The sequence below is a fragment of the Neopsephotus bourkii genome, unplaced genomic scaffold (assembly GCF_033783945.1).
Source record: "Neopsephotus bourkii isolate Nb327-2 ecotype Australia unplaced genomic scaffold, CSIRO-AGI_Nbou_v1 NB_941, whole genome shotgun sequence".
Lineage (NCBI taxonomy): Eukaryota > Metazoa > Chordata > Aves > Psittaciformes > Psittacidae > Neopsephotus > Neopsephotus bourkii.
In genome coordinates, this window is record NW_026901435.1 from 2,449,494 (window position 1) to 2,463,757 (window position 14,264).

The window sequence follows — 14,264 nt, forward strand, 5'->3', positions numbered from 1 at the left end:
GATGTATACCTTTTTGTCAGAGTGATCCTGAGATTCAGCCTTATCTGAGGTGGAATTTACGGGGACAAGGAGATTCCAGAGTTGGCAATTGAAGAATACAACCTAAATAATTGGATAAAGTATCAGAATGACAAACTTGTTTTCAGGAAGTTTGCTAAAGCTCAAATTTTATTCAGTTTTTGTTAAGATTTAAGCTTCTAAGGCCTTAGTTGCAAACAAATTACTGTTGTTAGCTGATCTTTCATGTACATCTACAGATTTGTATTTATCTGAGAGCATATGTGAGGTAATTTAACTCCAATTAAACTTCAGAGTTTCTAAATCTTGTTTTTATTTAAAGATTAGTTACATAGGTGAAATGAGATACAGCTATAAAGGGAATACATTTAAGTATTTAATGTTACAGCTGTATGAAGATATTCTAATAACATTAGATGGCCCTTTTTGCTTAAGTCTTATTTGTTTTTCTCAGGTGGAATGTTTCTGGCCACTGGAAGTACAGATCACATCATAAGGGTTTATTTCTTTGGATCAGGTCAGCCAGAGAAGATATCAGAGTTGGAGTTTCATACTGTAAATACTTTTAAAAAATTACATATGTATTTGATTAAAGTAATACTTTGGATAAATTTGGATATTTTGTATTCATAGTTGACTTTTTTCTTTTTCTACTCTTTTTTTGTATAGGACAAAGTTGACAGCATTCAGTTTTCTAATAGTAGTAGCAGGTAAGGAATTTGTTTATTCAGAGCTAGTTTTTTGACCTGGTGGACATTTGTAAATATCAGTTTCAGCTGGAAGTAGCTGTTTAAAAAAAAAAAACCTGGTTTTTGCTTTAAGGTTCATCCAGTTAAATAATCTGTATCTACTGGATTCTTGCTGTTCTATTTTAATAATACAGCGGGCTCAGGATTTCACTTTTGCAGATCTTCAATTTTTTTACTGGTATAGGAGGTGGTTTTCACTTTGCACCAGTAGTACAGTATTCTGACGCTGTTTGGACTTACTTACAGCTTCCTTTCCAAGTTCTAAATTTTGGGACTTCAGTTTTCAAGTGTCTTTTCTATACAGATCTGCCTTTGATGTCCAAGTAAGTTTTTTCTTCTTTTGTTAGATTTGTGAGTGGAAGCCGTGATGGAACAGCACGAATCTGGCAATTTAAGCGAAAGGAATGGAAAAGCATTTTATTAGATATGGCTACTCGCCCAGCAGGGTAAGTGATGTAAAATGTTCTGCTATCAGGTAGATACTTAAAGGCCATTGATATGGGGAAGAAGGGGGAAATGCCTTCTCACAGTATTACTGTTTAAATGCACAATATGCTTGTCTAGCTCTTGAAGTCCAATGAAAACAAATATTTGACTATATATTCAGCTGTGAAAGTAGCTTGTCCTCATAATAGCTCCACTAGTATTTTGGTTAGACTAAAAGAATAAAAGATACTCAAAACACATTAAAGGTCAAATTTATATGGCTTTTTACATAGGTATTTATTCCTGAAGTGAGAAAACCAGCTCGGATCTGTTGAGACTGCTTGCATTTTAGTAATACTTAAACATACCGTGGAATCTGCATGCCTGGAAGAACGGTATTGGGTTCTTTTGTACCATGTGACAGAGCAGATAAATCACAGGTTTTCATTTGTTAAAACAGGCTGAGAATTTACAAGACTTTGTAGGTATGGGAAACTTCTGTACACTGGAACAAGCAACAGAAGAGGCCTTGAAGATGGCGAATAACTTAGTAGGGCTTGTGGCTTACACCGTTTTATTTTGGCATGGAGGAGATTTTTCCAACTAAAATACATTAGAAAGTTTTAAGGGGTAAACCTTTTTCCCCTTACTAATAATTCTGTGTGATTTGAAGGATGATATTTAATAAGGAAAAAAAATTACTTCAGGTATAATCCTGTGGAAGGATGTCTGAGAGGCCGAGAGAGAGGGATGGAAGTGAAGGCTAAATCTGATTAAAATGTCTAATGAAATTACAGCTTAGAGTATCGTCAGTTACGGGCAGATGCAACAAAACAAGGATATAAAACTGTTGGACAGGAGCGTATAAAACACTGGTACTCTGAGAACAGACTGAGTTGCTCTTTCTTAAAGTGCAGCATGTAAGAATTCTTAGTTTTACCTAATCCTGGTAAAAAATAGGAATGAATTCTTCATCATGGTCACAAATGCTGTGAACTTCTTTGAGGAACTGAACTGCTTATTTCAGTAAAGCACCTTTAACTGAATGCTGTTCTGTCCTTTCCACTAGAGGCTAAGTGCAGTTCCAAATTTGATGTTTTCTGCACAAGCACAATTTTGTCAAGGAAAATGAAATTACTGCACTGAAAGGAAAGAGTGAATTCAGCTTGTAAAGCCTCCTGGGTTTTGCAACGGCTCCAGAAGAGAATCTGGCTATAACTGCATTTTCTGTTACTGAGTTGTTCAATATATACTTCTGTGTAATGGAGTGCTTACTATATGGAAGATTCTGTATGTTGTCTGCCTACTTGGTGGTAACATGCTGTTGTTGCATTTGGTTGATGTTTTCCCAGAAATTAATGTACTAGAGGATTCAGTGTTGAATCATCTTAAAACCACAGTGACAAAAATGGAATTTTGGAGTATTCTGGTAGATTGTATTACAGATGGCTAGTGTTGGGGTTTCATAGGGATAAAAATAAAATACATGCAAGGTAAAGCACCATTATTATTGATAGTAAAGTGATGTAAGGGTAGTGGTATAGTACCTAAATATAGGCTGAGAATTTAACTCATTTAAAGATATAGGAATAGTTCTCTCCACAGTTGTAACTACTTGTTACAAATAATCCTCAGGACAAATTACTGTTCACTGGTTGAGTAGTTTGAATTTTTACTCTTCACATGTCACAACAAATACTGTAGCTGTCAAATTGGATTGGCTTAGGTCATAAGTATCAGAGGGCACTTTCTGGAAAAACAGATCAACATATTCTTTAAGATACTAAGAGGACTCTGGTCATTTTTTAAGCTAGAATTGTTTTGTGTTTGCATGTGCTACATGATAGAAAACATCTTTTTTTCTTCGGTTTCTTGAAGAAGTAGTGCTTCTCTTTATAATAAAGAAAAATAGAGAAGTATTTCACATGTTAGGAACATAAAAATGTTTTGGCAAACTAGGATTGCTTCAAAATTTTTTGCTCTTTTGTTTTAGGCAAAGTTTACAAGGAGTTGAAGATAAAATCACAAAGCTGAAAGTGACCATGGTAGCATGGGACCGCCATGACAACTCTGTTATAACTGCAGTAAATAACATGACTCTGAAAGTTTGGAATTCTTTCACTGGCCAACTCATTCATATTCTCATGGTAAGGTGTTCCATCTTGATGTTTTAATCCTGAATGCAAAATGCATTATCAAAATTACTCCTTACGTGGTTTTTATTGTTGTTTGCTTGTTTGGGTTTTTCTGGTGTTTTGGGGTTGTTTTTCTGTATGAAAACTGCCTTAGCAAATGTTTCTGGATAACTGAAGGGTAATAGTGATGTCTGTCAGCTGCTTATTAGAAAATAAAGCTTTAAAGTTTCAAATAACCATTGCTGTTCAAGATGTCTGAAACTAATTTTGGACTTTTTCTCCCTAATGTGTGATCTTGAAGGAGAGAATGAAACAGTTGTTTCTTTTTATCCTTATTTAATTTGACAAATGTTTTGAAATACCTTTAATGGGTAAATTTACCCTGTTTCAGCAAAGTCATTTCTGCAACTTAATTGTTTAATGAGTATAAAAAATAGTCTTATAGCTAGACTAAATCAAACATCATTTTTATCTATGTCTGATACTTTTTTTGTAACTGAGAAAATAAGTAACTAGATGCTCAGCCAGAGATGGAAATATTTCATAGAAAGCTTTAAAATTCAGTATTAATTTTGGAGATATTGTTCTCTAGCTTTTAGTTATGTATCTATTTGATTCTTTATGGTTCTAAATTAAATTTCTAACTGCTACTGTGCTATACAGTTTGAAATAGGCAGAGCATTAAGACCAAAAATACCAAATGTTATGGACTCTAATCTTTTAAAATCCTACCAAAAGTATTAGGACATACTTGTTAAGGTGATATACTTGACATACTTCTTAGGAAGGTAAAATTGGAACTGGAAAGAAAAGAGTATAATATAGCAGTGGGGAAAAAAAAAGTATGTTTAAAGTACTTATTTGCTGGGCACTGTTTTAGGTTAATATTGCTTTTACTAGTGCTGTTATATTGAATTCCTAGGTAAGTATTTAAGACAATCCTCTTGTTCATCTTGCTGTATCTTTTAATTTTAGGGACATGAAGATGAAGTGTTTGTACTTGAACCTCATCCATTTGATCCAAGAGTTCTCTTCTCTGCTGGACATGATGGAAATGTCATTGTTTGGGATTTGGCAAGAGGGGTCAAAGTCCGGTCTTACTTCAATATGGTAATTGTTGTGCTTTATGCAGATACACCAAATCAACCTTCCTAAACTTTTTGCTTTTAGTATGTTACGTAGGCCATCTTGAAGCATGCATTTGCGTACAGGGCAAGATCCTGCATCCAGTGAAGTCCAGATAGATTCCTATTCAGTTTAATGGGGCAAAGATTAAATCTGTAAAACATAAAAAGTTGTTTTTTTTCTGTTTTTCATAGTGTCACCTTTCTATATGCTTCATTCACGTAATGTTGAGATACTAGCTTACATTGTCAGAGATCATGCGTAGGAGACAGACAAGGTGACAGAGACCCTGCTTCTCAGTGCTCTGTCTCCTGCCTGGGGAACCAAGGTGGAACTTGGTTTATTTTTGCATTACTAATTCTTAATCTGGCTAAAGCTCTTCAGGAGTCACCTGATCTTGTACAATGTTGTTGTGTGCTGCCTGGGCCCATTGGACAGAATGCTGTCAGCCTTTCTGTGTAGAGCTTCTCCACATGGAGGTTTCAAATTTGGTCTGTTCTGCACTAAACTAATTCTTCTGGAAGATGGATACAACAGGTATTTCCATCTGCTTCTTGATATTAAGTGGGTCTTTGTACATGCCTTTATTTCTCAGAAAGGTAGTGATGTGTTGTGCAATTCAGGCTGTCTCCTGGAGAAGGTGACAAAAGTCTTTGTAGAATATGAGGAAACATTGAGAATGCTGAGAGTAGGCAAATGGGCTTCATCCAGCCTTCAGCCATAGTGGAATAGCAGTCTTGGAGACCAGCACAAAGAAAGTCATCTGAAGAAGAGACCTGCCATAGATGTACTTGCCAAAGAAAGGAGCATTTAGAAACGAAGTCAAGCTAGGAAGGTCATTCTGAGCCTAAAGAAAGATTCTGAGATTCACAGTGTACAGTACAGTTCAGAAAGTCTCTGAAGAAATTCTGCCAAGTTTAATGGAGGAGAGAGGAGCCTAGACTCCTTCAGTACTGACCTAGGTTCAGTAGTGTTCCCTCTACATTGATTTCTGTAATTGGACTTATGAAGGATCTGAGACAATTGTCTTGGAGCTATGAGTACAGGTCTTCATTACTCGTTGCTATTCACTGTTACCAGTTGAGGTGTATGTTCTCATTGCATGGTTAGGTTGCCTTTCTAGTACTAGTCAAAATGTATGTGATAGTTTTCATGGAATTTAAGGTCAGAAGAGGCTGAGCTCATCTATTCTTTATAAGACAAGCCTATTTAAGAGCTATCAGAATTTAAATTATAGATGGCTATACAGAAGGCAAACCCATGAAAGAGTGAAATAATTATCTCAAGGCTGCAGTGCAACACAAACACCTAAAAATGGTAGAGATCACATACATTTTAAGATCTTTGGAATCAGAGAAATATGTAGACAGTCAGAAGATCTCAACAGCTAGCGATCTGTGCTTCATGCTAGAAGTGAATGTGGGAAAATCTGCCTACTGGGTGAGGTGAGAATTGTAAATCTGGCAATCAGTTTGTCTCAAACCAATAAATAAGTCTTATGGGCCAGGTATGCAAGAGAGGCATCTCTTTACAGTCTCTGAATATTTCAGCAGCCTTCAAAAGACATAGGTGGAAATTAGAGGTTTTCTTAGATGGCTGGGAGGGGGGAAATGCTTCTAGATTGCATAGTCACCTTTGTAGAGCTGCAAATGTTAAGTGTTCTGTTTTACTAAGGAAGTGCATGAACACATACATTGCTGCCAGTCTTCTCCCAGTTTCCTTACTGGCATATCAGGTGGGAACATCATCAGATTAGCCAATATTAAATTATCCTGATAACCACAGTTACCTTCATTGACTTCCTCAGTATGTCATCTCATACTTCTGAGAAACAGTATTCATATTTAGGGAATGGGAAGTTTTTACAGATTGAGTTCTTTTGGATCAGACAGGGAATAATCTGGAGGAATCAAACCTGAGAGTTGAATGACACAAGAATCCTGATACAGAGTTCAAGAACTTTGTATTGTCATGCCTGATAAGACAGTGTCTGTGGTACTGGAACTGCCACTGGGTGACCTTGTCATAACAAGAGCTCCTTAAAAAAAAAATTCAGACCGTGGGGTGTTGGTTGAAAGATGACTGTTACCTTAATGTTAATCCAGTCAGGTATTCCCATCCTAGATGGGCTGCTTGGTACATCTAAAGCTTTGTGGCAAATCCCAAAAGTTGAGTTGGATAATTTTAAGTTCTGTTTGTGCCACCCACCCCAAAAATCCTTCATCATCAGCAAAAAAAAAAAAAAAAAAAAAAAAAAAGAAAAAGCACAAGCAGCATCAATTAATTTGAAACTTAATGTCTTTCATCCAGTAAGGGAATGTGAAATTGTAAAGCCATAGTAACCAAATATACTTTTGTTTTGTATTTAACTTAACTGGGGGAATCAAGTTTATTTGTGCTTTGATGGTTACAGAGAGGTGTCACGATGAAACTCTGGTGGTCCTACAGATCATTTTCTCCCATGTTTTTATGCTTAAGATTTGCTATTATATCAGTTAGCACAGTCACAGTTTATTTGAAGAATCTTCAGTCTATTTGTCAGATATATACTTGTCAGTCTTTATGGCTACTAGTAAACTCAGTCCCATAAGTGACTGTCTACATACATGGGTTTACTCTCAGTAAGTATGTCTATATTTTATATATTCTGTGTTTTCACCTATAGTCTTCATTTGATCTAGGTCTGTGTTATATAAATCTGTGCTGGACTTTGTGAGCATTCAGAACTGGCTTAATTCAGTGACTTTAGTCAGCTAGACTCAGGGAGTATATCCTTTATCCCAGAGAATGAAATTTGCCACAGAAATATCAAGAGTGTGAGGGTTAAAGCTTTCTAGGAGATTTTGAGATGCAGAAAGTAAGTCCTCAGATGGTTTTAAATTGCATGGGCAAATACAGGTACTTTCTGGTTTGTGCCCTGTATAATATCCGTGCCAGCCCTGACTGACTGCAGCTGCTAATGAAAAATTTGTTGTCAGTGTATTTTTTGTCATTCATTTTCCCAAGGAATCAGTGCAGTCATGGCTTTGGTGCTGTAATATTAGGGCAGTTTCACATGCTGTATTTCCCAGGTACAGATAAGCATTTAGCAGACTTCTTAAGAAACAGGATAATGAAAATCTGAAGTGGTTGCTGCAGCCAGTTGTTTCAGAGCTTAAATATTTCACAAAAATAGTGGGTTTGCTACACAATGATAGCACAAGACCTTGTAAATATTTAAATTGTGACAAATTACCCAGGGCCTAGATTCACTGAAGGGACTGACTGTTGTGGTACCTAAGTACTGGGGACCAAGGTCCTTAGTCTCCAAAGTGGAATGCAATATCCTACCAAATCTTTAGTTTACTGAGCAGGATATGAGATGTAGGTGTCCCCATTCCAGGAAAAAAAATATACACTGAGTGGTGGTTTATCTAGTGAAAGCCATTGTGTGATAATCTATATAGAGATAGATTTGAAATGCAGTTTCTTACTGAAAGCTTCCGTGAGGCATATGGATCCCTTGTGTGGTAAGGCATCTTTCCAGTAACTGAGGGAGGTCCCTGCTCTCCTGAAAGGAGTGTGCAGGAGCAGGTGGCACTCATCTTTTGGGATTGCTTTAACTCATGTTAAGCTACTGAGCTGGGAAATAGAAGTCCTAGATTCAATTCTGTCCTCGATGGGAAGGTGTTCAATTCAGTATCTGTCACTTACTGAAGAGGGTATTTCAGCTATAGATGTTCTAGACAGGACTTTTTCCCAACTTTCTCTTGAAGTTGTGCCACTGTGGAGGGGAGTGAATGTGTAGCCTGTGGGTTTAGACACTTCTGCTAGGCTTGTTTTGGAAATCATGTATGGAAATCATGTTTGAGGTAAATTGGAAAGTGATAGAAATGGCCTTTGGCTTCAAGCTTCAGGCAAGCTTTTGAACTCGAAGGGTTAGTGCTCTCTTATGTCATAGCATCTGTTTTCTTTCTGGTGTTCTCACAAAGTTACTTAATAGACCCAACACTATTGGTTTGTTAGGAATGCTGGGGTTGGCACTTGTATAGTGTGTGCTGCAGCTTAGCCTAAGGCTTGTAGCTCCTGTAGGCTTTAAGCAGAAGTTTCTCAATTCTGAGAATGTACAAGGGGGGGAAAGAAAACTACAGGTACTCAAGGGGCTTCCAGATCAAACAAAAAAAAGGTACCTAGTAATGTCAGGTGGATGCACTGGTTTGGTGATTGGGTTTTTGTTGGTGTTGCAATTTGGATATTAAGTACTGGAGTTCCTCAGGTCTGACTTCAAATACATCTGTAGTGTTAGTGCTGCCCTTGATTTTTATTTTTTGGACTCAGAATGTTTTCTTTAAGCATGCTTTCCTTTATGCGGTACCCCTTGGGGGATGAGCTTTGCTGATTGAGGATGCTTGCGAAAGGCTGTCTGTCTGCAGCCTGTGAGTGCAGGTTTCTCCTGTGGTAAAGCTGATAGTTGTCATGTGAGTGGGGTGCCTTGTAGAAGGATATTGAAAAGAGTAGTCTGAAAAATGTTAGGGTATGTACAGGCCTGTAGCTCTTTTCTTTTTGGTTCTTTTTTTAATAATTCAGTTTACAGCATAGCTTTATGAACAGTTTATGAACAGTTGCAGGGACATATGGTGACTGCAGTTACTTTAGAAGTGTGCCATTGGAAGTATGAAAACTACTACAGTAGCAAAGAATGAAAGACAAGGTGAGAACAGGCTTTTTTACAGTCTTTGTCACTGAAGAATATTGGATTTTTTTGTACTGTCTTTGGGTGTAATTGCTTTGACTGAATCTGATACCTGACTTAGCAGATTTTGTAAGTAGGCATTGCAATTACTGCACCAGGAAGCTTTTGTATTAGTTGATAAGGGCAAGCCTTATGGTGTTTTCAGAAATCCTTTCATTAAGTAGAAATTTAGTAGGAATACGGATGCCTTTAAATTAAAAAAAAGATTTTCCTGGCCAACAAATTAAAAAACCCAAAACCAACCCAACCCACCTCAGCCCCCCAAAAAACCAACCAAACACAAACCAAACAAAAACCAAGCAACAAAACATATTTCATGGCTGGGTGTTGCTCTTCTGTTTTACTGGATTGATGCTTCTTGGGAGATGCTTCTATGAAAAGTTGGGCTTTGCTGTAGCCAGTAGCAGGAGGTCTCGTGTCTGACATGATTCACGTACCTCAGGGGAGCCTGTGTGCCTTAGGTTAAGGTCAGACTTGTGCTTACCTGTAATCTTAGTGTGCTTCTAGTGGCTGTGAAGAGTTCATTTATGTTACGTTACCTTAGCACTAAGACAGTCTTTCTGAGCACTGGCAAGTATTACAGTGTTCTTTGCAACATGCTCTAAGTGGGTGATAGTTCTGGAACCCACTTTGAACTCAGTGCAAAAGTGGCCGTAGTCCTTTCATCGTATTCTGAAGAATGCATTGAAATACCCATACAAAAAGAATGCTTTTACGATCTTGTGTCAAATTCACAGATCTGAATGCTTCAAAATCCTCCTACCTTTGCGATGTTACCTGACTTGCTGGAAGGATAAGCCACCTTAGCCTTTGACCCTTAAAAGGTCACACTGTGTATCTCCAGCTGTTGTGAATTTGATGATGAGTCATTTTCTAAATGCCTAAAGCACATTTCATCAGAGCATATAGAAATATCATGCGTATATTTCAGAAATGCATTACAGCTCAAGATTTGTGAAGTGGTGATTTGAAGCAACCTTCAGGTTCTTTTGAGGAGGAGAAAATAAATAGAAGTTCCTCACAGAACCTGTTCTCCCCTTACCCACCTTCAGCTTCCTTTGAAATGACAACAAACTCTGTTACATTTACGAAAGAAGAGCTTTAATCTTTCCCAGAAACACCACTGTTCTTCTCTGTGTCGCTAAATGTTGTTTGCCCAGGAAACCAGACTGGTACTTCAAGAATAGTGGATAATTTCTTAAGGCAGTGTAACTTAACTGCTTGAATTAGCGTTTGTTGTTCTTACACTCTCTGTCCCACTTTTATGGGAACCATCAGGAAAAAGTAGGGGGACAGACAAGGAAACTTTAAAGTTGCAAGGCCAGATGGGGAGGCTGACCTTCCTGTTGTATTAGTATTGGAGAAGATACAGGGTATACTTGCATTTCTTGGCTGTTTCTGAAAATCTCTGATCAGGTTAAAACATGTTTTTTCATTAAGATCTAGAAGAGCATGATGTCTTTGATAGCTGTAGTTGCTGTAAGGTACAATGAGCCTTCTTACAGGTCTTCAGGTGTCCTAGAAAAAAACCAGGATTTTTTTCTTTTTAACTGGGGCATATTTTTGTCTAGATCTCTGTACCAGAATCCTGGCTGTTTGCTTCCATTCTGGGCACTTTTCTGGTGGAAGTTCATGATGAATAGTCCCACACTTCCATATAGAATGCATGACTTAAATTTTATGTAAATGGGCAAGATACCCATAACTAGGAAGCTCAAGACTTGCATGTGTTGTTTCCCGTATTCTTAATAATTAGCAACAGATTATGAAATATAAACCTTAAATGTGAACGCATTTTAAACAAGTAAAGGCACACTTTGTTTATTTCACATTATGTTAAATAGCTTATTTAAAGATTTGGGTAGTGTGATGAGCATGGTTTCTTCCATCTGTATTAAAACCCATATATTAAAACAGGTACAGTGTAAGCAGCTGAACTGAAAAGTGTAAATTTTCCAACAAGTTAATGTTTTGCAGTTGCTATTTTAACAAAAGTTTAGTAATACGTGATTTTTGACCAACTTCATGTAAAATTTCCAGCATAGAAGCAAATTACTTGAGATTTTAGGATAAAGTCTGGATTTAACTGTAGAAAAAGTTGTATTTCCTTTTTTGTTCTCCTTTTTTCTTCTAAAGAAAATTTGTGACAGCTAAAAGAAAAACGAGCACAAAACTTTCTGGTTTTGGAGTTCAGAGATTGAAGGACATCTTACAGCTGTACTTCAGAAAGCTGGTCAGGATTTCTAAGGAAGTTTTAAGATGAGCTACTTAGCCTGACCAACTTAATGTTACTGGCTTTTGAATTTTCAGTGGAGGGGGGTGGTTTGTGTTTGTTTTGGTGGGATTTTTGTTACCACAAATTAAAGGGAAAATACCTGAAAAAAGAAAAAATACCACAGCTTGTTTATGTAGTTTTCAAGCAAATGCATAATACCTTTCTCAGCATTACTTAACTTTTTGGAGAAAGGACTATATATTGTTACTTTAAAGTTCATTATCAGTTAATTTTAAATTTTCTTCTATACATCCGTCATGAAGTGAAGCAATGTAAGTAAAGCTCAATAGAAATTTTTTAAGCGCTGTGGGGGTTATGTCTGGGTATTCCTGAGGTAGAAGTTGTGAAGAACAAATGTTTTGTTTCACTAAGAGATCTTTTACTCTGTAATTTAGAAGACAAGGCTCCAGCATCTGCTTTCCACATTTAAAAGATTACAACATGACCATATTTCTAATAGTTAGCACTAGAAAAGTTAGGCAAAAGAAAATGTGTGTAGGAAGGAGCTCGTGATGCTGCAGGACTACTCATAAAACTATTTACTTTGCTGCAGTAGGTTTCATTAGACTACATTCTAACTTTTTATGCAGTGAAGCGTATAATGCTTTCATATGATCAAATACAAATGAATTTTTAGGTCCTTTGTTTCCTGATCTGTCTTAAAGTTTAGACTCAAGCTCTCAGGACTGAGCTATAGTACAGAAAAAAAAAAAGTGACTCTCTTCGGTCCTTGGCTTTCTTAATCAGGTTGCTTGTTGAGAACCCTTGGGCTGTGAGGAAACAAAAAGTGGCTTTGATGTGCTTGTTTTGAAGGTGATCTCTGAAATTCGTTTATTTCATTTGATTGTTTTGAAAACAAATGGATTAATAGAATCAGCAAGCAGATACTATCCTACCGTGTAAGGTCAGCCTTTTCTGGTCACAGGATGATTAAACTTGTATAGCTCTGAAATACTGCTGCTGTTTCAAATGGTGTCTTGATGAAACACATATGCTTCTTAGAAATGCTAGCAGAAAATTGGGAAATGTAGTGATGTGTATTATGATAAAGCAATAACATTAAGCTCTTTGAAATTGAAACTGCGCTGTCACACATCCAGTGAGAAAGCTTGAAGCAAGTGGATGCAATCATACTAGTTTTGCTTTACATTCTCTGTGTGAAGTTGCAACAGTTAATGTATGCCTTTTCATAGCAGTTATTCTGCGCAAATGCAGATAAATGTTTTATACGAAATGAAACGCACCACAAACAAACCAACCCCACATTGATGTTAAGGCTGAAAAGTTCTGGCTGCATAGACATTAAGAAATCAGAAGAAGATTGCTGAAGCTTATGTCCAAGTTTTTGGCCCCAAGTCTGTAGCTAGCTGGCTATCTAGTTAATGTAAAGTTGTCTGGTACTGTTCCTGGCTCCATGTGTTTCTTTTCCAAATGGGTCCTTAATTACTTCTATAGGATTTATGGCAATTGCATTGCACAGTCCTTTTACAAGCTTACACATTCTCCCCAACTTTCTGACAATTTATCTTTTGAAAAATTTAATAGAAACGCTTAGCTTTGTGTATATTATAGGTTTATTTGAAGCTACTGGCATAAGCAGTGGCTGAAATTGTCATATACAAAACTTGACCATTAAAAAGTCAGGTTCAAGCAGCCTGTGGAATTTTCCTGATTTCTACAGAGGAAATTGTCGAGGGTGTAATTTTGAACCTTCTTGAAGCTAATGGAGAGTCTGCACTACGGTTGGAGAGTAACACCATCTGGATGCAGAGATGTGTTGGTGGTTTCCCTGTCCAGTCTCTCTGCCCTATTCCCATACCTTAGGTTTTTATATAAATGAGTGAAAAAAATTGGGAACCCCCATGGAGGTGATAGTAGTAATATGTTTAATAATGGCAACAATAACCTACTTTTTGTGAATTTGGACACACACATCTCCTGTTAATGACTGTTAAAATGTCTTAGTATAGCTTAATCCCTGTTTTGCTCAGAATTTACTGTCGGTATTACGGCAACAACTGATTTGAGTCAAGGGTTTCTTCCTGCAAATTGTCAATCAAGCAGAGGCTACTAAGTTGCAATAGGATTTTTCTGTGTGCTCCTCCTCCTTCAGAGAGCTGGTTGGTTGTCCTGTAGCTTTGAGTGGACACTTCGTTCCAGGCAATTCCTATGCTATGCCTCCTCATCTGTCTTAATTTTTTTTCCTGACCTATTTTCTGAGGTCTGATCTTTCACTGATCTGTGCAGTGTTGTTCTTTAGTTTCTGAAGCTACTTCTACTGTCAGTGCAAGCTGATAAACTCTGAAGCCCTAAAAGCATTATCATGTCACAACATTCTTTCTTTTTCATTAATCAGTAAACCTGCATGGCCTACCTAGGTATTTGTTGGCAACTTGACTAGTTGTAGGCTAAATGGGCTGCATCAGAAAGAGCGTTGCCAGCAGGTTGTAGGAGGTAATCCTTCCTCTCTGTTTAACCCTGGTGAGGCGTCACCTGGAGTCCTGTGTCCAGTTCTAGGCTTCCCAGTATGAAAAAGATATGGAACTCCTGGGGGAACTCCACCAAAGGGCTACTAGAATCATTATAGGTCTGGAGGAAAGACTGGGGAACTAGGCCTGTTCAGCCTAGAGAAGGAAGGATCACAGGGAATCTAGCTAGTGTTTGAAGGAAGGGTGTCAAAAGGATTAGGTCATACTCTTCTCTGTGGTGCCAGGTGATAGGATGAGATGCAACAGGTATAGACTAAACCACAGAAAGTTCTACCATAACATGAGGAAGAATTCTTTACTGTGAGGGTGACTGAG

The 14,264-nt window shown here is 37.4% G+C and overlaps 1 protein-coding gene across 3 annotated transcripts in view; it reads left to right on the forward strand.

Moving 5' to 3' along the window:
• The window catches only part of PHIP (pleckstrin homology domain interacting protein), a 105,862-nt gene that overhangs the window by 37,675 nt on the left and 53,923 nt on the right, over positions 1 to 14,264 (forward strand). For all 3 annotated transcript variants that reach the window (XR_009726269.1, XR_009726270.1, XM_061358376.1), the window contains exons 11-15: positions 473 to 573; positions 688 to 728; positions 1,115 to 1,213; positions 3,187 to 3,340; positions 4,304 to 4,438. Coding sequence is in view for 1 of the 3 variants with exons in the window: in XM_061358376.1 (XP_061214360.1) it covers positions 473 to 573; positions 688 to 728; positions 1,115 to 1,213; positions 3,187 to 3,340; positions 4,304 to 4,438 (530 nt within the window). In the remaining 2 variants the exon portion in view is untranslated. The remainder of the gene's footprint in view (positions 1 to 472; positions 574 to 687; positions 729 to 1,114; positions 1,214 to 3,186; positions 3,341 to 4,303; positions 4,439 to 14,264) is intronic.